Here is a 27,529-nt window from a genome sequence, read left to right as displayed (position 1 = left end):
TTTGGGGCAGATTACCCTCTCTGTGCATCAGTTCTTCCTCTTGAAAATGGCAATAAACTGTTACTTACCATATAGGGTTTTTGTTAGGATTATATGAGAACCTTAACTTGTATTGGTATGTATTCCTTTGATAATTTTTAACTGTTAGTAACCAGTAGACCTGCTTTTTTCTCATTCTCTTTCCGTAACTCCTTCCATTTGTGTCATAATTTGGACGTTTTTTTCTCGTTCTGGGAATAATTTAAGTTGTAAATGAGACCCACAAGTTTTGATTTCTCACACCTTCACTCCAGTGATTTTTCACAACAAATTTCCTTTGAATCAAACTTGGTTTCCAAAGTTTTAGGTGCCTAAAGCTTGATTAATGTATAAATTATCTGAAATGAGTTACTCTACAACATTATTTTCTGATTTAAACTGAAGATCAGAGATTTAAGTATATTTCAGTAAGTTAAGTGGAGGTTTGAAACAGTTTTACCAGTACAACCCAATAAGGACTTAGATAACTTAGCTATAGGTCTTTTAGTAGACTAGATGGATATGTAAGGTATGAAATATATATTATCTTTTTTCCTCCAGGTAATTTATTATAATTAATGAATCTAATTAATTATGATTGCTTAAACAGGTTCCAGCAACAGATAGAAATGCTTTGAGTTCACTCTGGGGAAAACTAGCCTCTGAAATCTTAATGCAGAATTGGGATGCAGCCATGGAAGATCTTACACGGCTAAAAGAGACCATAGACAATAATGTGAGTTAACACTTGTTTAAGAGTGATTGTTTCAAATTCTGTGTATCCTTCATACTTTCTGTAAGGAGAAAAATACATTAAAACAAAAGAAAGGGATGAAGGGATATTAAACTAATGTGTTCAGATTATCTTCTGTTGCTTTGACAAAATCACTGTGAGTTTGACTAGTTTCACTCCTTTAAGGAAGCTGTCGAACTTCTTTTGGTTCTTAGGAAAAGAACTCAGTTTTTCATTTCTGTTACACCTACTGTGCTCTTTTTTTCTGTATCAGTGAAAATGATAAAATATTGTTAGTGCCACCTACTATTGAAAGTCCTATAAAGAAGATCAGTTTTAACATACCATTAGTGTCTAATAAAATTATTTACTATGGAGTGCTTAATTCAGACCTTGCTTTTAAAATGTTCTGAAATAAGTTTAATTTACATTCTTTGTAAACAATGGCTTAGTGGGCATTTTAAAATCTGTCTTTGAGAACATGGAAATAATTTCTAACTTTGAGGATCATGCAGAGAATAGAGGACCTAAGGGGATAGGCCCTCACAAGAACCCTAGTGCATGCCTTAAAAGGTTCTCATTTTTGTAACAAAAATTCTGAGATCAGAAATGTTTATTCCCTTGTCTCTTCATCATATATTAATATTTACTATGTATACTTTTTTTTAACCTTTTAGTCTGTGAGTTCTCCACTCCAGTCTCTTCAGCAGCGAACATGGCTCATTCACTGGTCTCTGTTTGTTTTCTTCAACCACCCCAAAGGACGTGATAACATTATTGATCTCTTCCTTTACCAGCCACAGTAAGTTATTTCAATGTATAACTTTGGCTTTATAAGGATTTTTTTTTAATTGAAATACAGTTGATACACAATATTATATTGGTTTCAGGTATACCACATAGTAAATTTGACAATAAATACATTATGAAATGCTCACCACAGTAAGTGTAGTTAACCATTTGTCACCAAAGGTTCTACAGTATTATTAACTATATTCCCCAAGTTGTCCTTTTCATCCCCATGACATAATTGGAAGTTTATACCTTTTTTTTTTTTTTCAAAAGCAAAGAGCCTTTATTCGAGCTAGCTCGAGCTCAATCTCTCATCTACACCAAGGCAGTGGCAAGATGCCAGAGAAAGAGCAAGTTTATACCTTTTTATCCTTTTACCTATTTTGCCCTTTCCCCAACTCCTCCTGCCTCCCCTCTGCCAACCACCAGTTTGTTGTCTGTATTTGTGAGTCTATTTTGTATGTATGTGTGTGTGCTCATTTGTTTTATTTTTTAGATTCTACAGATTAGTGAAATCATATGGTATTTGTCTTTCTCTGACTTAATTCACTTAGCATAGTATTCTGTATGTCCATTCACGTTGCAAATAAAAAGATGTCATTCTTTTGTGTGGCTGAGTAATTTTCCATTGTATATATATATACACCACTCCTCTTTATCCATTCATTTATTGATGGATGCTTAAGTTGCTTCCATATCTTGTACTACAAATATATGCTCCAAATATTATAAGTAATGCTACAGTAATTTACAGAAATAAAAAAGATACAGGAATACATGTATCTTTTTTATTTTGTTTTCTTTGGTGAATACCCAGAAATGGAATTACTGGGTCATATGGTATTTCTAAGTTTTTGAGGAACCTCCATACATAGTGGCTGCAACCGTTTACATTACCACCAACAGTACAAGAGGTTACCCTCTTCTCCACATTCTTGCCAACACTTGTTATTTCTTGCCTTTTTATTACTAGCTGTTCTAACTGGTGTAAGGTGAAATCACATTGTGGTTTCTATTTGCCTTTTATATAAATTTTTTAAATTTAAAAATGTACTTCTCTCTAACATTTGAATTGTTGTCAACCATATTTTTCTCTCTTCATGTGGTATACGTGCTTATTAATTGAAAAAACTTACATGTAACTCTTAAAGTAAATTATTGGATGAAAGTATACTCTAAGCCCTTTAAAGTACTATATTTAAGTGTGGTCCCTTGGCCAGCACCATAGGCATGCAGAATCTCAGGCTTCATCCTAGAGGAACTAAATCAGAATTTGCATTTTAACAAGATCCCAGGTAATTCACATAAGCATTAAAGCTTTAGAGTCAAGCACATTATGGGGAAGAAATGCATACATCCCAGAGGAATCCTTTTTATATCATCTTTGCTCCATCATCCAGTTTTTGGTGGTAAGAAATTGATTGCATTATGAACTAGACTGTTTGCTCTGTTGTTAGCTACAAATCATCTTAAACTTACTCTTCCAATTGAACTTAAGTGCCTCTGAAACTTATGTGTGTTATTTATGTTTTGTTGGAATAACAGAAAGCAAGACTGCTTTATGAAAACACTTCAGATATTTGAATTCCTTATCTCTCCTTTAGTCCAAATATGTGTTTTTATGAAGTATGTAATTTTTCAGACTCTAGTTGGTCACTCTCCTTAGATAACTGCTAGTTTATGCATAGCTTTCTTAAAAGCTGGATCTTCAAAATTCTAGAATTATCTATGCTTTATAGATTACAGTGGTAATATTACCTCCTATGACCTGTACACATGTTTATAGTAATGTAGCCTAAGACTGTAATAATATAATTTGGCAGTTTTTTCACAGTGTGGCTTATACTGACTATATTTTTAGTTAAATTTTACATAAATACTCTTGAACTATATTTTTTTGTTAAACTAAATGATGTAGTTTGATTACATTTAATTTGATGTATACTGATTGTTGTCTACCAAATTATGATTTTAACATTTCTTCTAAAATACATATTTTAATTTACAAAAGTATAGCTTAGAAATAGATGGTATTCATACCCTTATGATATAAAACATCAATAAAGATTATATAATGCATATGTGAATTACCTGTTCATTCATTCATTATGATGAACCTGCTTTAAAAAACCTGTTTTTGAATTGATTTTGTAATTTTCAGTCTTGAAAATAGGATAATGTAGTGATAATTTTAGATAAGTTGATGAGATACAATAAACTAAGTCATAAATAAATTCCTTAATAGCTCATTTTAGTAAGATTTTTAAGACAAATATTTGACCTCTACGATTATTAACATAAAAGCATTTGAATTTAAGAAAAGTTACGTTATCAGTGGTAAGTGGTACTACACATAAAAAAAATATTCAGCGAACTAAGAAGTGTCAGTGATTTTTTTCATGCAGAATCAGAACTATTTTTAAATGTGATCTGTGACTTATAATGAGAAGTATAAGTGCTAAGAGGTCCAAGTATAGGAAGCATTTGACCAGATCGTTCTGATCCTGTAAGTTTAGTAAATAGGAAGCCATATAATATGCAGAAGTTTGCTTTATGAGTACTTGGAATCAAAATAGAAGGTATATGACTTGAATATTTAATAGCATCATCAGGTTAATCTGGCCTAACCTGATGGCCTGTATCCATCTTCACAACAGGAATATTCTTGCCACATGATCAGATCATGGACATTTTTTGGCATGAATGTCACCCTAAACATTTGGACAGTATTTTCAAAATTTGCTTTTTTCTTCTTTTTTAATGATTCAGTTTCAGATTAGAACCTTTCATGGTTCTCATGTCTTCCCCTTCTCCCCCACTGATTTAAATATGTTAATATTTTATCAAGTTCTTCTCAAGTCTTCATGATCTGATAGCTTTCTCTTACTAAATCTGCTCTGATGCACTGTTTATTTAATTCTCTGAGAGCAGTCTTATTTCTCTTACACCCTGATTCTTCAGTGGTAAAGTACCCTTTGAGAAGTACCTTTGTTCAACCATTATATTTTAGAGAGGCTTTTTTATTTATGATGCTGATAATTACATTCTCATGCAATAGTTGAGACATACCAATATTGGATGAATCTGGAGTATTCCATAAAAATGATTGGTAAATCATTGTGAGAAATTTGAGAATGTTGGTGAGTGAGTAAAATAGCTATTTACCAGTCTTTAATGTTAAACTATCCATACATCTTATTAAAAAAAGTTGTTTTATGAGAATTTGAAATGCAAGAATTAAGGATATGTTAATTTGTATTATATATTTGTGGAGATTAACCAAACGTGCATTCAAATGAGAAGAAATTAAAAATAATACTAACATGTAGTGTTTTTTGTCCCTTCTGAAAAATAAAACCTATAAGATTGTAAGAGTTTTGGATATCCCCAAAATCATGGGTTGGAAGATGAGCCTTCCATGAACGAGCAGATTTGACCTGAACTCTAGAGTCTGAAACAATGGCTGTAATCTTGACACCTAGTAGATGAGTCAAGAATAAGGTCAGCTCTTTCTGAGCTCACCCATAGATTTCACTAGGAATTGGCTTTTCATGCTACTTACTACTTAGCTAATAGACCTGCTCCCCTATGTTTTTTTGGCAACTATGTATATGTACAGAAAGGAGCATTAGATATAACTGGCTTTTGAATATTTTCAAGTAATGAAAGGAAGCAAGCAAATAAGATAAAAGTATTCAAACTGAAAATTCTAGAATACAAATAAGGGGAAAACAGGATAGATTAATTCCTGACAACCTTATGACTTAATATGAAGTTAGAAAAGACATTTATTACTGATACTAGCAATAGAAAATAGTTCAGTTGAGATCACAGAAACTCAAGATAAAAATCAGTTTGTAAAAGAAAAAGAATGCAAAAAAATAGGTTCTTAAAAATTTTTTAAAGAGATTCATGGTCATAGGAATATAATTAAATAGCAGAATTAATTATTGAATTATCAAACTATTATACAAATACATTTAACACCTTCATTTGTATTTTTATAATTCATTTACAAAAAAGGAAGTACCTTATACCATTTAAAACTTAAAAAGATAGAAATTAGATTATAGTTTCTTGTAAGAATACAATAAAACAAGAGTATTAAAAGTCTTAAAAATACTGAATTGAAGAAATTAAATGTTAGTAGTCATGAAATATCTACCAGAGCATCCCTCAATATTAATTCATAGCTTCGAGTACTTACTCAACTGTTAAAACCTTGATTAAAAGTAGTATGGCAAAACACAACAAAGGAAATGAAAATAAAATTAACAGTATATTTCAAAATGTTGAAATTACTACTCTGAAAACTGATGCTTTTATTTCAAAAATGGAAAAAGAATTAGAAATGAAAATGGCTTTATCTGACAAGTGACAGAGTAAAAATTAAAGTCATAAGGAAATAGCTTGCACGATATTCTACAAAACCTGAAATAACCCAGGTGACACAAGTGGAACCTTATCAGATTAAGTTAACTGAGGAAGGAATTGTGAGATGTTTTTGTTTTGTTTTTTTAATCCATTAAAAGGACTCTGGGTTGATAGATTTGTTAGTCATTTTGGAGCATTAAAAAAAGGTTGTGTAGTGAGAAAATAGTCTTCATCTAACTTTGTGAGACAAATAAGACCCTATTGAAACATTCAACAAAAGCCTCCCACCACCTCCAAGACCCAAATTAAGATCCACGCACTGAGAAGCCATTGTATGTTCAGAAAAGAAAATGGTATATAATATAAAATTAGGATAAATAAAAATAAATGTTTAACATTCTATACGATAAGCTTATAGGTTTTTTTTGACCTGTGTGGATGAATTTATGAATGAGTGCCATCATTGTCAACTTAAATTACCTACTTCAAAACTGATACTAAGAAAACAATTATGCCCTCCTTTGCGTGTGTGTGAGATTTTTGACAAGAGTATTGAGGCATTTGTTCTGAAGAAATACTGCAATTTAAAATTTTCTGCCTGAAACTCAGGTTTAATTTTTCAGATCATGAAACTTTCGGCTTATTTGTTTAGCTATCTTTTAGAAATTGTTTTATTCATGAGTGAGTGTTATATTCTACCTTGTTTAGAGCGATCTTAGAGGGGCTGACTGGAAATAGATACTAAGTGTTGAGTTATCATCAGATTCTAGGATCTTCTAAAAAGTCAGACAAGATTTCATGAGGAATCTACAATATGATAAAATGTAGACTTATTAATTTAATATTGTGGGGAGAACTTGGAAGATAAGGCATCTGGGTGGACCTTGAAGGATGGATAGAATTTAGGCTGTCGAAGGATGTGTTTGGGAGAGCAGTCCATATGGAGTGAACTACAAAAAGTGAGAAAGGAGGAAGAAGTCAATGGTGGTGTGGTGGGACCTGGTGCTAGATGGGTATGTTGGGGCTTGAATATTCAACTTAGAGAAGTGGACTTTATTAACAAATATATCCAATATTTACTAGATAAAAAAATACTTTTAGATACTTATTAGATACTTATTAGATTAAAAAAAAGACATACTTATTAGATAAAAACTGGGGAGCTGTTTAAGGAGATTGAGCAGGAGAAATATAGAATAAACAAATGACAGAGGGTAGCCAGCTGCTGATCATCAGAATAGCAGGATTTGCTGAATATTAGCCAAGGCCCTGTTGACATTTGTTTGACATCTAATCCTTCCTTTCTAATTCCCAGTGCTACCAATTTAACCAAAGCCCTGTAATACTGTAATAGTTTCCTTCTCCCTATAGTTTCCAGTCTTTCATCCCCTGAATTCTTTAATCTATGTAAAATGACTGGTTTTCTGATTGTGATGAATGTTTTGCACATAGGTTTTCACACATTTGTTCTAATAGGTGGATGACAAAATCATAGCTTAACAGTCTTTTGGAACAGACTGACAGCATATATGAGGGACTTCAAATCGTTTTACTCAACAATCCTTATCACTCAGTAGGATTATTTACTTCTTACATGAGTCTCCCATCTCACTTATTTGGTGAATATCACCTGGCATTCTCACATTTAAACTTCTGTTTATTTACTTTCTTGGAGGAGATATCCCTTAAAGTAGTCATTCTTAAGTGCAGTTCTTAGGTTACTGAAACAATGCAATCTAATAGGCTGTTTAAATTATGCATCATTAAAGATCTAGAAAAATTGGGTGTATTATTAATATTAAATAACCTATATTTTTAATCTAGGTATCTTAATGCAATTCAAACAATGTGTCCACACATTCTCCGCTATTTGACTACAGCAGTCATAACAAACAAAGATGTTCGAAAACGCCGGCAGGTGTTAAAAGATCTGGTCAAAGTTATTCAACAGGTAAAAACTAAAATCTTCATTGATTTTTAAAGCATGCCTTAACTTCAGGTCTATCTCTTTTATCAAAGTAGGACTTTTAGTTCTTAAGGTAAAAAACATTTTTAAAATAAGAGGAAAATATACATGAAGTATACAGGAAGAGAGAAGAGTCCAAGAGATCCAAGTGGGCATTTATTATCTTTAATTCCAAGATATATTTATGGTAGATATGGTATGAATGAATACTGACTGCTTTCTGCTAGGTGAATATTTAATATAAGTTGTATATTAGTGTTGCTTTTACTGCAAAGAGTAAAGGAGATCTGGAGCCTTGAACTGTTTGTTGGGAGCTCACTACCTACATAATTCCAGAGTAGTGACCTTTACATGGAATATGATATTAATAGTTCCCAAGCTGTACCAAAGCTGCAGTTCTCCTGGTTGATTTTTAGTGAGTTTCTCAGCAGTGACTCTGGGTTAGAAAAGTAACTTAAATATTTTTTGGATCTGAGAATAAATAAAATACAAAAAGACAGTTTCAGTAGGCTATTAATACCATTATACTCTGGGAAGTTCATCATGTTTATTGTCAGAGGACTTCTGGCAGTAGAGGAATTTGAAAGCTTTTGGAATGGTTCTAGGATGAGAATTTAGAGAACTTGGTCTGGAAGGCATTATAAGCTTAAGGTGTTGCCTGCAATCAGGATACAAGCAATTGCTTTGAGAAGATGATACTAGGTAATTTGCTAGAAATTAATGGTAAGGGAGGACAAATAGGAAGATGTGGATATTCTGGGGGCAATCTACTAAACCATGTTGAATCAGATCCAACTTGACCTTTGACTTAAATTTACAGGAATCTTACACATATAAAGACCCAATTACAGAGTTTGTTGAATGCTTGTATGTTAACTTTGACTTTGATGGGGCTCAGAAAAAGCTGAGAGAATGTGAATCAGTAAGTATGAATTTTTACTTACAAAATGATGATATTAAACTTTTGGATATTGTTAAGAGTCAGTCTTGCAGTGTTTTATTAAAGTAATTATGTTAGAAACGTTTATTAATCTTGGCAGATTAGAAATGTGTTGGGGTGAAGACATTTTAATGTTATTGCCATGTATGTGTGTGTATCCTTTTTATTAGGACAGTTTGTTAAAACATTGAGGGGATTATAAATTCACACATATATCCATAATTCCATGTCTTCCCTGAATGAATAAATATTTCATATATATATATAGGCAAGTTTATATGGAATCGCATATTATGACTGATTCTCAGTTTGTTTCATAAGTGGAATATAAATTTCCAATTTCTTTGGAATTTTTCACATGATTGTATTTAACATTTGCTATACATCAATCAAGCTTAGAGTATAAATTTTATAACTACAATGTATTATGTTGGTTGGTAGAAACTAAAGTACCTTCGGAGCAACTCAGATGTGTGTGTGTGTGTGTGTGTGTGTGTGTGTGTGTGTGTGTGTGTGTGTATGTGCGTGTGTGTGTGTGCGCGCACCAATATGTTAGCAAGTTTTCAGAAATTAAGCTTGGAACTTACTATTAAATACTTTTACCAAATCCATGAGCTACTAGATGTCAATACTATCTTTGAACCCCCAAGTGTTTGGACAAAAATGGGCAGTTTGTTGGGGGACTAAAATGTTACTTCTCTAAGGAAAAGAAAATTATCATGTAAATGTACCTTCGAAGGTGATTTTCAAACATTGGGCAAAATATAAAATTAGAATCTAATATGATAATTTATGTTCATATGTAGTGATACACAACATTGTTAAGTATTGGTTTGTATTTGTTACACTAAGTAGCTAGGCCTTGCTGAGGCACAGGGGTACTTGGTTATTGTTCTTGAAGTTAAAATATTCTTTCAATTCTGATACTATCTGTGGAGTAGAAGCCGCCCCTTGAATTTTTTTCCTTTGTATATTACCAAGTCTACTTACTAATACAGAAATATGCCTATCATTAGTCCATGCACAACTATTTTAAATAAGTAGAAAAGATAATGTCTCTCTAACATTTATGTAGGATAATGGACAAAACAAAGCTACTTTGTCACAAGGGTGCTCAAGTATTCAGTGAACAAGAAAACAATGCAGTTCTTAGGCCTTTTTCTTAAAACATTGATTTGCTTCTTGTTTAAATTGTTAGAGGCTTGAACATGGTGTTTCTAAAATTAGATGAGAGATAAGTGAATAGAACAGTGAGTAAAGCACACAGAAAGTACTTCTGTTAAATTTTAGAAAATTGCTTGTCAGTACCATTAATTTTTTCTTTTATATTTTAAACACATAGGTGCTTGTGAATGACTTCTTCTTGGTGGCTTGTCTGGAGGATTTCATTGAAAATGCCCGTCTCTTCATATTTGAGACTTTTTGTCGCATCCATCAGTGTATCAGCATTAAGTAAGAATACCCTGATTCAATTTGTATTCTCTATTTGTAAATTACTGGAAATTTCCATTTATTGTAAAGTTATACTTAATAGGATTCTAGTTAATTGGGATTTTTGTTTTATTTCTCTTTTGCTTCAAACGAACAAAAAGGAAACAATCTGATAGTGATTTATTAAAAATCCTAGCTTTTGTTTGATTCTGGGATGCTTCAGACTCAGAAATATTTTCCTCAGCTTCCATGTGCATGACACAGCATGATTTTTGAAAATGGTAACTTCTGGGTATTAATATGATTATCAATTACCTTTTTAAAGAGTACTGTTATATCATTATGTAGGGAGAAAGAGAAGTAACCAGTTTTAGAAAGGTTTTCAGTAGGAGTTCAAATGAAGAATGAGCCCTTAGTTAATCAGAAATACTGTTAAAAAACTACATTTGGCAATCATTTTAGTTAATTGAGTTTGTATTATTTAATTGTGTATTTGAATTCTCATATAGTAAACCTCTATGACATCCTAAAATGTTGAAACATGGAAAAATTATGGTGACTTTCAAAAGTTGAAATTTTCTTTGTTGTGTGAGAAAACAATTAGGAAAAGTTGTGAGACTTACATAACCTATTAGAAACTAATTTTACATATTAGAATTTGAAAAGTAACCAGTGCCCTTTGGTCATAATGACGTCAAATAGTAAATCTTCCAAAATTGTTTAAAAACTTAGTACTTTAATGTTTTCCTCTTAGGAACTGTGTGTAAACCAAAGTTTTTCTTTTAGTGCCATTTGTTTTTTTTAAGGCATCTATATTTGCTTGCCCTAATTTAAGTGGGTTGTCATCGAAGTGGTTATCCAGAGTTAGAAGTATAGTGTGATCATGGAGCTTTTCCTGCGGGAATCGAAGCCTTGACTTCAGTTTTAGTATTTTACTATAGCTAGCAGACATATAATTTTAAAAATCTGATTGTCTTAATACATTAAAAAATAAGTCATTGTTGTTGAAATAGATAGGTGTATCAAGTGGTACTCTAGTGGACAGTAGATAACCTAGTTTTTGCATTGTTGTTTTTTAAGATTTATAATTCAGGCTTTTGAAAGAGGGATGCTTATATTTTGGTTTCCCTTGTGGACTCTTCCGCCTTTTTCATTAGTATCTGGTTACTTGGGTGTTGTTTTGGTCCAGAACTTATTTTAACAATTCCCTGTTGAAAGCTTTTTGAAATCATATTCTCCTTTTTGTATGTTTGGCATCTAGTGTATTCACTAGGCATTGTCTAATGTATGATAGATGCTTGATAAATATATATGTTAAATTAATAAATTTCTTTAAGTTAATGAATTGGTATTTTTGTCTGTGATTAAGATTTCTTCCAGTTCTAGCTTGTTACCTTTATTGACTCTGGAATTCTTCATTATTTTTCTTCTTGGGATTCAGTTTACTACCCTTAACATTAAAATAAATGAAGTATTTTTCCTGTCTACTCAAGAGAGATGTGCGGGTAAAGGTAATATAGTGGGACTGCTTCTATTAAGTTTCATGTGACAATTTCATTATGTATAAATTTTTAAAAACTTGTACCAATGAAGCTTTGATTTTTTTTTTTTCTTGGATTGCTACAGTTCTTTGATTCCAGTAGTTTTTGTAGTTTTTGACAAAGTCTTAAAGCCTTTTCAGACTTTAAGTCCAGAAATCTTTTCGCTCTTCCAGTGATAGCATTTACTTTTTACTTGTCTAAACGTTTTTGGCTACCTATGGAATGTTTTTTGACTTAGCTGATTTAAGTACATAAATAAATGCATTTTTTTCAAATATTAGAAAAGAATTTTAGAGCTAGAAAATATTTTAGGGCATTTTTAATCCAATTACACATACTTACTGAATCAACAACAATAGGATTTTTCAATAGAAGTTTCTGCAGTGATGGAAATGTTTTATATCTGCATTATTCAGTATGGTAGCCAGTTGGCATATGTGACTTTTGAGCACTTTATATATGTCACTCAGGTTTCAAGTTCTAGAACCATGATTTTGAAATTTGTACATGTGTGTGTAAGGACTTGTTTTCAAATACAATATTATATATATGAGTATATGTATTTATGCGTATATAAATAAGCAGATAAGTCAGAACCCTGTTTAGCCTATATTTCTATTCTACTTCCCTCCTGACTGCTAAGGCATCTCCGTGGAACCCTAAGACTTCTGGTAACACAGTTTTACAAAATACTGATTAAGTACAACTCCTTTGTTTTGCAGCAGTTTTGTAGCTTCTTATTTGTACCTGGGAAATTTAAGGCTCAGAGACATTGAGTTGTTTAGGTCTTATTTGATAACAGAGCCTCGGTTAATAGGTCTCTGACATTTGTTGTATTGAACCTCACTGTAAATTCTTTCTTTTTCATTGTGAACAGCTGATGTTTTAGAAATATCAGATTTAGACTAATTTGTTTTAAGTCTTTCGCTTGAGCCAGAGGATGATGGAAACCATAAGTCAGTGTTTAACTTTGTGTCTCAGAATATCTAGAATTTTTTATTTTACAAATGCACGTTCCCTGAAGCCAACCCAAATTTTCTGGATCAGATTTTCTGAGTATGCAATGCTCTGTTGATAGGACTACTACGCTGTACTTTAAGGATGGTTATTCTGAAGCACATCCAGGTTTGAGAACCATTGCATCAGGTCGCCAGCTTTTTAGGCACATAATTGTAGCCTGCTGGAGTATTGGAGTGAAAAATCAACAATGTAATATTTTTAGTATAATGAGTGAAGAGTGTAGAAGCAAAGCTGAAAGTGTACCTTCGGGCAAAAAAATGAATGTTCTTAGAGTAACAATGAGATCTCAGATTATAAGGTTCAGGGGCAAGGGGATGAGTGCATCCATCAGGACTCAGTCCAGAGGGTACGCATTTCATGTTTTTAAAGCTGCTTTAATGGGTTAGAAATATGGCTGAAAATGTTAAGCATATAAGTTGGGTTTTATAAATACAGCAATCATCTTAATTTAGAGTTCAAGGACTTGGAAGCTATGATAATGATGAACAGAGCTAATGTTTACCTTTAAACAATACATAGGGGGAAAAAACCACTGCTCTCCAGTCCAGAGGTTTATAAAACTAACTGTACATTAGAATCATCTGGAGAATTTAAAAAAAAATTTTTTTTAACTGAAGATGACTAGATTTTTCTGGTCTTACCCCAGACCTTCTGAATCAGAATCTCTGGGATCAAGGCTTGAGAATCTGGGTTTAAAGCTTTCCAGGTAAATTATTCAGCAGTCAGCTTTTGGGAAACATTGCTCTAATGATTTGTAGTCTTTAAAAAACTAAAACATTCCCTGGGGGGAGGATCTCAGCATTTATGTTTTTTGAAGTTCCTCTAAGTAATTCTTGTGCAAAACCTGTTTTTGTTGTTGTTGTTATTTTTGTTGAAGTATAGTTGATATACAGTACTATGTTGGTTTTAGGTATACAACATAGTAATTCAACAGTTACCTATATTATGAGATGTTCACCTTAACTAGTGTAGTTACTGTCAACATAGAAGATATTACAGAACTATTGACTATATTCTCTGTGTTATATTTTAATCCCCATGACTAATTTAGATTAATATGAAGATTTTATGCCTCTTTATACCCTTCACCTGTCTCAACCACCCAAACCAACCCTATCCCCATGGTAACCACCAGTCACTTCTCAGCATCTGTAAGTCTGTTCTGTTTTATTTTGTTTTTAGATTCCACTTATATAAGTGAAATCATATGGTATTTGTCTTTCTCTCCTGTCTTATTTCACTTAGCATAATACCCTCTAGGTCCATCCATATTGTTGCAAATGGCACAATTTCTTTTTTATGGCTAATAATATTCTGTTGTATGTATGTACCACATCCTCATCCATTAATCTATTGACAGGCAGTTGGGTTGCTTCCATATCTTTGCTATTGAAAACAATGCTGCAGTGAACAAAGGTGTGCATATATCTTTTCATATTAGTGATTTTGTTTTCTTTGGTTAAATTCCCAGAAATGAAATTTCTGAGTCGTATGGAATTTCTATTTTTAGTTTCTTGAGGAACCTCCATCACTGCTTTCCATAGTGGCTGCACCAATTTACACTCCCACCAACAGTGTAGAAGTGTGCCCTTTTCTCCACATCCTCACCAACACTTGTTACTTCTTGTCTTTTAGATAGTGACCATTCTAACTGGTGTCAGGTGATACCTCATTGTGGTTTTGATTTGCATTTTCCTTATGATTGGCAATGTGGAGCATCTTGTAATGTGCCTTTTGACCATCAGTATGTTCTCTTTGGAAAAATGTCTATTCAGGTCTTCTGCCTAATTTTTAAGTGGATTATTTGTGTTTTGATATTGAGTCATTTGAGTCATTTATGTATTTTGGATGCTAGCCCCTTGTCAGATATATCATTTGCAAATATATTCTCCCCTCCAAAAACCCTCTTTTTAAAAATACACTTATTATTTTGAGGTATTATAAATTATAGATTCACATTCCTTAGTAAATAATAAAGAGCTTATTACACAGTTTCTACAGATGGTAACATCTTACAAACCATAGTAAATATAATCTCAACTAGCATATTGGCATTGATACATTCAGATGCAGAACAGTAATGCAAGGATCCTTCAGTGGCTCTATTGTGGCCCATACTCCCTCCTTGACCTCTGGCAACTGCTTATCTGTTCTCCATTTCTATATAATTTTGTCATTTCAAGAATATGCAAAAGTTTCTTTTAAAGGTAGTGTTCAACTGTTTAAAGAGAAAAAATACATTTGGGGACATGATTGTGATATAATTAGTTAATAGCAATATAGCTAGTACAGTTGTTCATAGAAGAAAATATTACAAATGTGAGTGAGTGCCTTTTCTGTCCAAGCACCGGGTAGAAAGTAGGGAGTGTACACTCAGAACTTCAAATCCAGAGGAAAAAACATATTAAGGAAAGAATGGAATTATAAATTATGATAGGTGTTTTGAAGAATAAAAGAGGAATTAGAATGATATGTATATAATTTGTATATTGAAAAATTAGAGAAGAAATTTAGACGGAAGGCTCAGTGAACCCTGGCAACACTCTAAATGGTATGTCTTTAAGCCCCAAAGTAAATTCTTTACCACTGTATACTAATTGTGACAAATTACTAAATCTTTAGTTTGTGCTGGCTTGTCTCTGCCTCTAATTAATCTAAAGTTATTTGGTACTCAGTCTTTTTTTAGGGGGATAAGGGGAAGGATTTGTCTCTGGCCTCCTTTCCCCCAGTGGACATATTTCAAATGCTGAAGAGAATAGGATTGTAAAAACCATGGTTGTTCATTAAATAACTTTACATTTGTGATTTCAGACACTCTTAAGTTGATAGGTTTCTTGACTAAATTACATAAGCACATGTGATAGTCATCTTTATACAGAATGCTTATTAAGAATTTTTTATCTGTATGTATACGACTGTATATAGATTTGTCAGATGTTGCAGATCTGTTTACCATAAAATATGCGACATCTGTCAAAAAAGGTTACTGTGGTGGAATTTAATTTAGTATAGCTGAGTAGTTTATCAGATAAGGTGTGTCTCTGAAATTTAAAGACTGTTCTAGAAAAATTCTTGGACCACTTGTCAATTGTTGATAAAAACAAAGTATGGAAGTAATATTTTGAATGTGTATAATAAACGTGTTGGAGCATACATTAATATAATTTTCTTATAGGGTGTTAGTTTTGGCTTTTCACAAAAGAAGGTATTTGCCAATTACTCTTCCATTTCTTTAAGTTATGAAGTCATTCTACTTTATTTTACTAAGTAACATTTTAAATCTTAATATATTTCTTAAAGTTCTTATTAACACACAGCAATTAACATTCATAATTATACTTCCTGATATTAGTGAGAAATGGGTGCATTTCCACGTGGAGATAAAAGAGTTTCAAAAGCCAGTATTATTGCATTTCTCTGTTAACTCTAAAGTAATATACTCTTATGTAAGACTAATGAGATATTGGAAAATTCAGTGAGATCTTTGGGTTGTCAAACACAGCATGTTAGCATTTCTCAGTTTTCTCCTCTTTTTCTTTCTCTCCTCCTAATCTTAGAGTTAAACACAGTTTACACTTAACACACAGTAATTAGTTGTCATAGCATACCCTTATAAGACTGGAGTGCATTGGAGAGGCTAAACAGTTCGTCACACAGTCTCTAGTGTAAAGCAGGCTAGAGGTTCCCATGGCTTAATGTTGAAGTCATTAGTATTTGAAATAAACTGTGCTAATGAAATAAAATTTGGAAAGCTAGGTTATTTAAAGAGGTACTTAATAAGCATGTGAAATGCTGGACACCACATCCTTACTTATTAAGATATGTCAGGGACTGTGGGTAGGTTCAGAAAAGGGGACTGCCAAAGATTAGTGATTGAAAGAAAATCTGATAGAAATCAGCCTAGAATTGGTAAAACCCTAGTTGGTTTTATGGATTTAAGTTTATATATGTTAGGTTCTTAAGTGATAGCACTGGTCTTAATTGCTGCCCAGGAACAAGCAGTTTCTGTTTTTGTTCTATAGAGGCATGAATATGTTTAATTAATGTAATAGAACTGAGGGTGAAATTCTTTTACTGTGTCTTTTGAAATAGCAGTTAATTCTATTTATTTATTTATTTTTCTCCTGAAGGATAATTTATATATTTCAGTAGTTAAATTTATTAATAATCTCTTCTTTCATGGTACTGGATTTTGTATTTTATTTGGAAGTTATTTCTCAACAATAGGTTTATATGCTGTTTACCTATGTTTTCTTGTAGGACTTTGGTAGCTTTATTTCTTCTATTTAAGTCCATCTAGGATTTACTTGGGAATATAGAGTAAGGAAGACATCTGCCTTCTTTATCCTTATTGGCTAACCACGTGATTATTGAAAAAAGAACTTTTCCCCTACTGATTTGAAATGCTAGCCGTATCACATTTTGAATTCTCATCTGTATATTGGGACTTTTTCTGAGCTCTTTAATAAACTCATATAATTAATGTCTGTTGATTCCTGAACCAGCACCCAGTTGTTTCAAGTAAGTTAAGTTTTCTAATGTGTTTTAATATTCACTATTTGTTTACCCTGGAGTCAATTTTAATTACCACTCCTCCTGTGCCCCCAGTTTGCTTACTGGTTGTTTTTCTTAATGTCTTTATCATTAATTTCACATAAAAGTCTTTGTCAGTTCATACCTCTTTTCTCAAAATTGGTTAATTTTATCAGTTTCATCTCTTGAAAAAAATCAGGACATGTTGCTTTCTACCTTGGTGTGTATTTTTGTCTCTTTTTGTCCTTTGTTTTGAGAAGTCCCTTAGGCTGTCTCCTTTGATAGAGCTCCTGTTGCCTGAACCTTATTATTATTATGTCTTCCTTTTTCTTGGCTTACTGTTATGCTTTGGAAAAGCATATCCTTTAATAGCTTCTTAAGGAGGGTGCTTTGGAGGTAAATTTTCACACTTAAAAATGTCTATTTTACTCTCATATTTGAATAGTGATACTGCTATTACAGAATTTATAAGACATTGTTCTGTTGCTTTGAGCTTCCTGTTGTAGCAATCAGAAGCCATTTTTATCCCTGACCTTTTTGTCTGGATTGCTATATACTTTCCTCTTAAGACTGCTTTCGCTGCATCCCACAGAAGTTGGGGCTTAGTGTTGTTGTTGTCATTTGTTTCTATATATTCCTTGATCTCTATTTTGATTTGTTCATTGATCCATTGATTATTTAGTAGCATGTTGTTAAGCCTCCATGTGTTTGTGAGCCTTCTTGTTTTCTTTGTAGAATTTATTTCTACTTTCATACCTTTGTGGTCTGAAAAATTGGTTGGTAGAATTTCAATATTGTGGAATTTACTGAGGCTCTTTTTGTGAGCTAGTATGTGGTCTATTCTAGAGAATGTTCCATGTGCACTTGAGAAGAATGTATATCCTGTTGCTTTTGGATGTAAAGTTCTATAGATGTCTATTAGGTCCATCTGTTCTAGTGTGTTGTTCAGTGCCTGTGTGTCTTTACTTATTTTCTGCCCGGTGGATCTATCCTTTGGGGTGAGTGGTGTGTTGAAGTCTCCTACAATGAATGCATTGCAGTATGGGTCTTTTGTTTCCTCTCTAGAAATTTGAGGATTTTTTTTTCTGGAGAGTCTTTTCTTCTCTCCCTTCTTATTCCTCCTCCTCCCTTCTTCATATGTTGTGTGTTTTGTTCTCTTTGTCCTCATTCCTCTGAAATTGCAAAGTGATATACCTTAGAATTGGCTTATTTTATACTGAGCCCCTTTTAATTTGGAAACTCATGCTGTCCATTTATGAGAAATTTTTCTTGAGTTATTTCTTTAGTGATTTATTCTCTTTTATATTTACTGTTTATTCTTTCTGGAGCTCCCTTCTGGAACTATTTGGCTCTTGAACCTCCTGGGGACCTCCTGGACCAGGATTCTTATTTTCTTCTTTCTCTCCTATTTTTCCAAAAGTCCAGTTAACATCCAAAATTACACGTAGTTACATTTTTTTCTTGTAATTAGAACTTTGAAGATTTACTCTTTGGCAGCTTTCAAATATTATCAACCATAGTCACCATGCTTACATTACATCCCATGACTTTATTTATCTTATTACTGGAAGTTGGCACTTTTAGACCCCCTTTCACCTATCTTCTCTCCTGTAACAACCACCAGTCTGGTCTCTGTGTCTCTGTCTCTGTCTGTCTGTCTCTCTCTCTGCCTCCCTCCCTCACCCCCGCCCCCCCCCACGGTCCATCCATGTTGTGGCAATTGGTAGGATTTCCTTCATTTTTGTGGCTGACTGATATTCCATTCTGTATATGTATGTGTGTATATAATCACATTTTCTTTATCCACTCATCTATTGGTAGACTCTTAGGTTCCTTCCAGGTATTAGCTTTTGCAGTGAACATGGTTTGGCAGCTGTCTTTTCTAGTTAGTGTTTTTGTCTCCTATGGATAAATATCCAGAGGTAGAATTGCTGGATCTTACAGTAGTTCTGTTAATTGTTTAGGACCCTCCATACTGTTTCCATAGTGGCTTCACCTACATTTATACCAATACTGCAAAAGGGCTCCCTTCTTGCTGCATTCTTGCTAACAGTTGTTGCTTCCTGTCTTTTTGATAGTATTTATTCCAACATGTATGAAGTGGTACCTCATTGTCATTTTGATTATGCATTTCCCTGATGATTAGTGAGTTGAGCACCTTTTCATGAAGCTGCTTGCCATCTGATTGTCTTCTTTGGAAAAATGTCTATTAAGATCCTCTGCCCACTTTTCCATCAAATTATTATTATTTTGCTATTGAGCTATATGAGTTCCTTATGTATTTTAGATATTAACTCCTTAGATACATGGTTCGCAGTATTGTCTCCCATTTTGTAGGTTGCCTTTTCATTTTGAAGGTGGTTTCTTTTGGCTGTGCAGAAGCTTTTTAGTTCATTGAAGCACTACTCATCTATTTCTGCTTTTGGTGTCAGATCCCAAACATCAATGCCAAGACCAATGTCAAGGAGCTTACTGCCTGTTTTCTTATCTGTGAGTTTTATGGTCAAGTCTTATGTTCAAGTCTTTAGTCCATTATGAATTAATTTTTGTTTGTGGTGTAAGATAGAGGTTGAGTTTTTATTCCTTTGCTTATGTCTGTCCAGCTTTCCCAACACCATTTATTGAAGAAACTGTCCTTTCCCCATTGTATATTCTTTTATTCTTTTTAAGTTTTTCAATTTTGAAGTATCATTGATATACAGTCTTATATTGGTTTCAGATATATAGCACAGTGGTACAGCAGTTACCCATATTAAATCCTCACCTCCTCTAGTACAGTTACTGTCAGTATAGAAAGATGTTACAGAACCATTGACTGTATTCTCCATGCTGTACTATTATCCCCATGACCAGTTTATATTACAGTTGAGAATTATGTCCCTTTATCCCCCTAGCCCTCCCCACCCACCTGCCCCTACTCCATGGTAACCACTAGTCACTTCTCAGTGTCTATAAGTCTACTGCTGTTTTGTTCATTCTGTTTTCCTGTGTTTTTATATTCCACAAATAAGTAATATTGTATGGTCTTTGTCATTCTCCACCTGGTTTATTTCACTGAGCAGAATATATTGTATATACAACCCCATTGTATATTCTTGACTCCTTCCCTTGTAATTGACCATATATGCATGGGTTTCTTTCTGGACTCTCTGTTTCATTGATCTATATGTCTGCTTTTATGCCAGTTCCATACTGTTTTGCTTACGATAGCTTTGTAATAGAGTTTGAAATCAGGAAGCATGATGCTTCCAACTTTGTTCTTCTTGCTCAAGAATGCTTTGCTTCTTTGCAGACTCTGTGGCTCCATGTGTATTTCTTAACATATCTGGTATCATGTTGTGCCTGAGCAGGACAGCTAGTCAACTTAAAGGTGTTTATAAAGGATTTACACAAAATATTTAAATGTCTACTTTTAGCTTCCTGCAGATAAGGTTGAGATTTTTAGTGTAATCTAAATAATCTGAAAATAATTTTCTGTGTTTGAAATCTAGATTGAATTAGATGTATTTCTCAGAAATTCTACATTTTGTTAAGTTTGTCTTTAGTTTATTGAGAACCTGAATTAATTTTAATAACAAGATAAGCATGGTATAGGATAGCTTAAGGCAACTTTGGTTTTTAAACTGTAATAGGATAGCACATTCTTGTTTAAATCTTTCTCATTTTTGCATAAAATGAGTAGAGTGTAAGAATTGTAGACTTTGAGGATATCTTTCTATTAATCATTTCATTTATTTTACTGTATTTTTTTGCTACTAAAAGAAACTGGCCTATTGCCACATTCTTTAATTAAATCTCAGTAATTGGTAGCCTAGATAATTTGAGATGCCAGCAGTAATTTACTAATACTACTTAGACCTTATTTCAAGTTTTTCTTTGACTTGATTTAATAAGTAAAGGATGAACAAGCACAATGCAAATCAAAAAACCCCCAAAATGGGATTACAATCACAGCATGCAGACAGATATTTATGGGTCTTGATGCATGTTGCCAAATTGCCCCAACTTTGTTCAAATATGAAACTTAGAATGGATGTAAAAGAAGAGGAGAGATATAGAATACTAGGTGGGGTTATAAAGAATTGATTTTCCTTCTTTTAATTTAAAATTTGACCTTAAATATTTCATCAGATAAAGTGTCCTCCAGACTAGAACTGATAAACCATTTTACATTTCACATAGCTCCTAATACTTTCTTTCCATAACACTTAGGATAGTTTATATATTTGGGGGATTAGGTGATTGTCTCCTACTCTCCATCCCCAGCTTAAACTTTATAAAGGTATGCAACAGGTTGTATTTTGTCACCAGCATCTACTACAGTTCATATTTTGTTGAATGAATGACAAGGAAGGAGTAGAATCGGTTTGGTTTGCTGGCATGTAGTATTCCTGAGGGAGAATAATGGAGGTTGGAAAGTTAGATTGTAGGCAAGTTGTAGAGAACCATGAGTGAAAAATTTAGAATTTAGAGTTTTGTTTTGGTAGAAGGGCTCTATTGAAAGGAACTTGGGAATAAACTGGTTAGTTTGGTTTTAGTATACTAACCTGGCAACTATGTAACGTAGATTGAGGAGAGACTGGAAAGGTAGGTTGGTTAGAAAACTAGAAAATAGTAATGGAGCCTGAAGCAGGGTCGTTACAGGGGCAGGAATCAGTAAATATTTATTAATTGCTTCCTGTATACTGGGTGTCATATCAGTTGCTGTATATATAGCATAGAACAGGGAAGGTATATAATACATGCTCTTGGGTTACATATACAATCTGTCATGGAAATCTATTTTCAACAAAAAAATCTACAGTTGTTAGGAATGCCATGAAAAAAACGGGGGTTGCTGTGAAGAAAAGGAGGAGGCTATGAATGCATCAAACATATATGTTACAGTTGAGAGAGGTTTCTTGTGAGCATTGTGTTTAGAAGAGACCCATGTAACAGAAAGCTAAGTAAAGATGATGGATGAGCCTTTCAAGCAGAAGGCATGGCATGGACAAAGGCCCAGAAGTGGTTAAAAACATAACATGTTTAATGAACAGAGTTTTAGTATGGCTAGTGGAAAGGAGAGTCTTTTAAGATGAGAGTAGATTGCTAAGCAATTTAGAATAAGAGGCAGTGGTTAAAGAGGTAATTAATAAGATTTCTCAGTTGGATATGAGAGTAAAAGGAAGAACAATGTGATAACCTAGGATTCAAGACTGAATGTTTCATTATTACTGTAGTTACTTAAATATTCTTCATGAACAGGTTTATATTTCAATTTAAAAAATATATAATACCAACTATATATAATTAGTAGTTGCTGGAAATAACTTTTTTTAAAATTTTAACTACATAGAGGTCTTGAAGACTGGAGTTGTAACATACTTAGACAAATTGTTTCATTTGTACTTCTCAGAGTCAAATGACTTTGGCCTCACTTTTTAAAGAGTTGTATTTTGGGGGATGCAGGAAGACATACAAAAGGTAAATTGTTACAGAAGGTGGTAAAGAGTATGTTTCGGTAAATCTGCTCTTTAACTTTAGAGTAGTAGCTCCAGGTAAAAGTATCAGAGGTTTGCTTGGTTATTAGTGCAGAGGAGAATGGAATTACACATCTCTAAAATAAGTCAACCACTAGCAGGAAACCTTACAAGGACTTCATTGGGAAGCCATAGGAAAAACCACCTGCAGGAAGTTTTCCTAGTCAAAAAAATACCTCCTTATTTAAGTAAAATAACTTGTTTCCATATTTTTGGTAGCTTAAATAAAATGAGGGTTACTTAGAGAACAGTAACTAAAAAAAAATCTGTCCATGAGATTGAAGTATTGGTCATGGATTTATTGTTCTTTATTTGCCGAGAATGTGTACTTAGGGCAAAATTATAAAAACAAAGAAAACAAAATTTTCACACTTAAGTCTGGGGAATTTTGTTGTTGAACTGGCTTGTACTCACCATGTTTTTAACCTCAGGCATTTTTTAAGTGATGATGTCTTCATAGATTTAGTTGGTAATAATTTAATTGATGGACTAAACTTAATTTTTATATTTTGAATGAATTAACTGTTTGTCAATAAATGTATGAAATAAAGACAGCACAGATTATATTATTCCACAAAGGTGTTTTTTTTAACTAGGTTGGTTTCATTTGGGTTGGGAGCTTTGGAATTACTTGATTGTATGTTTGCCAGGGTCCTGAATATCTCTATATTAAAATTGGGAATGCTATCAGATTGGGGGTTTCAGTTTGTAATATTCTAAAGTCTGATTTTGTTATTAATACTCTAGTTCTTTTCATCAAACCAGTGATAGCATTAGGGGACCATGGAAGTATACACTTATCTTCATGAAGACAGGTGGAAAGGGGACAATTAATATTTGTGCTTAAGCACCCATATATGCATACATGTATACTATATATGCTTACATACTATATACATGCACATGTAGATAATTGGCATTGATGGACTGACCTTACCTACCACGAAGGCTGTTGCTTGTGTTAGTCCTATTAAATTAGGCCCTGCAGTGGCCTTTTTCAACCTGATCATAAATTGGAAAAATAAAATACAGGTTAGTTAATTGAAACACTGTAGATGAGGGTCCTGGTGCCTATCATTTCACTTCTGCGTGTATGCATATCTGACTCTTCTTTGGAATTCAGTAGCCATTTAGACTATATAGTATACAGTTCCAAGGAGTGCCCTCAGAGTTCACAAGAAACATTTCACAACACAAACATAGACAGCAGCCCTGAGTTTTAATTACATATTTCATTATACTTATTACTGATGCTCCTTGTGGCAGGTTTAATTTGTATAATCATAAATCACAAAATCTTTTTCTCCCTTAGATCATTACTAGTTGAACATCTGCTAAGTATAAGGTACTATTCTAGAAACCAGAAAAATTTCTGTAGGTGCTAAATATGGTGCCTTCCTTTCAAGGATCTTACAGTCTGACTGGTGAAATGGGATTGGTCAGCACAATAGTACCAGATAATAGCACAAACATGAACAATGTGGTTATTGAGAGTCATAATATTTAAGAGGAGGTGACTTATCAGTATCTTAAAGTCTATGCAAAGCATGACTCAAAGACTGTGTATATGAAATTAAGTTTTTAGATTGTATTAACATCATTTTTACTTTCTTCATTAGCATGTTGGCAGATAAACTGAACATGACTCCAGAAGAAGCTGAAAGGTGGATTGTAAATTTGATTAGAAATGCAAGACTGGATGCCAAGATTGATTCTAAATTAGTGAGTATTATGTTAGTTATACTGCATACTAGCTATCTGTTGCTGGTTATTTTTTACTTTGGGGGGGAGTTTTTCATTAGGACATTTTATTCCATTAACAATTTGTTGTTTTAATGTGTAATAATAAATTCTTTGAAGGCAACAGTAAACACTTATTTTTTGTTACTCTCATCTCTGTACAGTGCATAAAAACACACACAACAATCATGTAGTGTTTTGATGTTACACTCATGACTATTGGGAAACTTAGTCATTAACATTATGGAGTCAATTCTTTCTGTCTCATTTTAGGGTCATGTGGTAATGGGTAACAATGCAGTCTCACCCTATCAGCAAGTGATTGAGAAAACCAAAAGCCTTTCATTTAGAAGTCAGATGTTGGCTATGAATATTGAGAAGAAACTTAATCAGAATAGTAGGTCAGAGGTAAGAACCACACATTTTCTGTTCTCTCTGGGATTTAGCAATAATGTAACATACTTATTACATGGACATCATTTGAGAACACATTAATATCAGTTGAATCTGATTTTGTATTTCTGTTTGTTGGGAGTATGAACATTTTGTTTAAGAAATTACTAAATGGAAAATAATTTTTCTTAGATGTATTATATGCATTAGTTAAGGAAACTGAAAAATTGTGTTCATACTTTATTATAACATTTTTCCTTTCCCCTTTCCTGTGTGACAATGTTCATTAACTCATTTCTTCAGGGCTTTCAACAGATCGTTCTGGTACTGGCTGTAAATCTCTTTGAAGTGCTTGAAATTTGTGTTCTTTTTAAATCTCAAGTAATACTTCAGTAAAAATGTTATATCTATTAGCATTGATCTTATAAAATTTTATTTTATCTGATACTCATATTTAGCTATATGAAAAATATATTCCCCCTTTTTGTAGAGATCCTATGTATTAGATATTAAAGAAAAACTTGAATGGCCTTTTGATTTTTGGAATCGCAAACCACCTTTAATGTTCTTTAGCCATTATTGTTATGTGTAGCTGGAGGGTAGGTAGTTTTTAGCAAGCAGTTGTAGAACACTCAGGGACCTCATTTGATAGATGTTTTAGCAACAGGTTTGTATCCTCATAATAGTCATTCAGTTTTAAAAGAGAAGGAATAATTAGGAAATTATTGTCCGTGCCTATTCCAGTCAAGTCTAGAAAAACTGAGCCTAAAAAATAACTTGTAAATAATGTTTTTCTGTATTCTGGAGGATCAGTTTATATTGCTTTTAGTTATAATATTCATGCTATTATCATTGTTATACTTTATAAATTGTCAAATGCTGTATCAGATCGTATTTTGATGTTTCTTTTGCTCTAAATGGGATACCTGACATTTAATGATTACAGAGGTTACTGAAATCTTAGAGAGTAGCTTGTCAGGAGTAGTGCTAAAAGGAAATGCTAGTATCACTCTTTACCAAGTTAGCTTTTTTGGGAAGTATTTTATTTTTACGCTGTCAATTTCTCTTTGTATATTTTAGGCTCCTAACTGGGCAACTCAGGATTCTGGCTTCTACTGAAGAACTAAAGAAAAGATGAAAAAACTGAAAGATGAAATAATTCTATTATATAAAGGTTGACATACATTTAGAAACAACATACCGAGTATAAATTTTGGAAAATTTGAATAAAATTCGCTGTTTCATTTTATCTTGTGAATTTCCTTAAAAATACTAAGTGTGTATTTTTTTAACTTTTCATTTTGGAGTAGTTACAGATTCATAGGAAGTTGAAAAAATAGCACAGAGAGGTCCCATGTAGCCTAAAGCTAGTTTCCCCCAGTTTTTTCATCTTATGTTAATATAGTACAATATCAAAATCAGGATATTGACATTGGTACAACGTATGTGAATAGCTCTTGGCATTTTATCACTTGTGTGGATTTGTGTAACCATCGCTGCAATCAAGATACAGAACTTACATCACAAAGATGTCAACCATTCTACTCCTTTGTAGTCACACCTGCCCCCACAAACCTGAATGGCTCTAACTCTTCGTAACAACTAATCTGTTTTCTACCTCTATAATTTTGTTATTATGAGAATATTATAGAAATGGAACTATACAATATGTGACCTTCTGAAATTAGTCTTTTCTACTTGTCATGTCCTTGAGATCCCAGTTGTCATATATATATATATATATATTAGTAGTTTGTTCCTTTTTATTATTATGTTGTATTCCATGGTATCAATGTACCATATTGTTTAACCATGTACCTAGTCAAGGATATTTTGGTTGTTTCCCATTAGGGGCCATTAGAAATAAAGCTGCTGTTTATCCTTAAAGTGACTCCTTAGTCACTCACTAGGCAGCTATTGAGACTAAATTGGGAGTATAAGTTGAATTTTGTAAATGCCTCCTTGAATATTATACACACACAAGCACACACACAGTTTACTGTATACCCAAGATATTTAAGAAATATAAAGCCCTGGATGGGTATCCTTTACACAGAATTTCACTTTACATGGATTTTCAGTTTGGTTGTAAAGACTAAAACTCATTCTGGTAATAGAAATTTCTGTTTCTGCTCTCTCTCATGGAATGGTACAAAGAAAAAAGATACATGCATATTGTTCTTTTATTTGACATCAGGCTACCCTCAACAATGAGTTACGTTTAGAGTGTATGGGCCAGATTTGGCTCATGTGCTGTGGTTTCAGACCCCTAATTTTCAGTATTGGTTCTTCTAAACTATATAGCCCAATGGTGCTTAAGTAAGGGATAGATTACTCGTCAAGGTCAGCCAAATGCTAATTTTGTGTTCATCTATAACCAGTATAGTGAAAATGCCAAGTTTAGAGGATCATTTGTACAAAATGATCAAGGTTTAGAAAGTACCAAAAAGTGGTGCATCAGTAACTAGATAGACCCTTCTTAGCTTGTGTAGGAGCAAATTGCATGAACCAAAAATACAGGTCTGTAAT

The 27,529-nt window shown here is 33.0% G+C and overlaps 1 protein-coding gene across 1 annotated transcript in view; it reads left to right on the top strand.

Moving 5' to 3' along the window:
* EIF3E (eukaryotic translation initiation factor 3 subunit E) overlaps positions 1 to 26,249 on the top strand; it is a 53,392-nt gene extending 27,143 nt beyond the window's left edge. The window contains exons 6-13 of the mRNA XM_017650404.3: positions 629 to 754; positions 1,429 to 1,553; positions 7,742 to 7,868; positions 8,704 to 8,805; positions 10,166 to 10,275; positions 24,487 to 24,589; positions 24,881 to 25,015; positions 26,081 to 26,249. Coding sequence (XP_017505893.1) covers positions 629 to 754; positions 1,429 to 1,553; positions 7,742 to 7,868; positions 8,704 to 8,805; positions 10,166 to 10,275; positions 24,487 to 24,589; positions 24,881 to 25,015; positions 26,081 to 26,119 — 867 coding nt within the window. The 3' untranslated portion in view covers positions 26,120 to 26,249. The remainder of the gene's footprint in view (positions 1 to 628; positions 755 to 1,428; positions 1,554 to 7,741; positions 7,869 to 8,703; positions 8,806 to 10,165; positions 10,276 to 24,486; positions 24,590 to 24,880; positions 25,016 to 26,080) is intronic.
* The last annotated feature ends 1,280 nt before the right edge of the window (positions 26,250 to 27,529 follow it).

Source organism: Manis javanica, chromosome 2 (assembly GCF_040802235.1).
Source record: "Manis javanica isolate MJ-LG chromosome 2, MJ_LKY, whole genome shotgun sequence".
NCBI lineage: Eukaryota > Metazoa > Chordata > Mammalia > Pholidota > Manidae > Manis > Manis javanica.
Note: the sequence above shows the minus strand (reverse complement) of the source record. Positions and strands in the feature narration are given on the sequence as shown.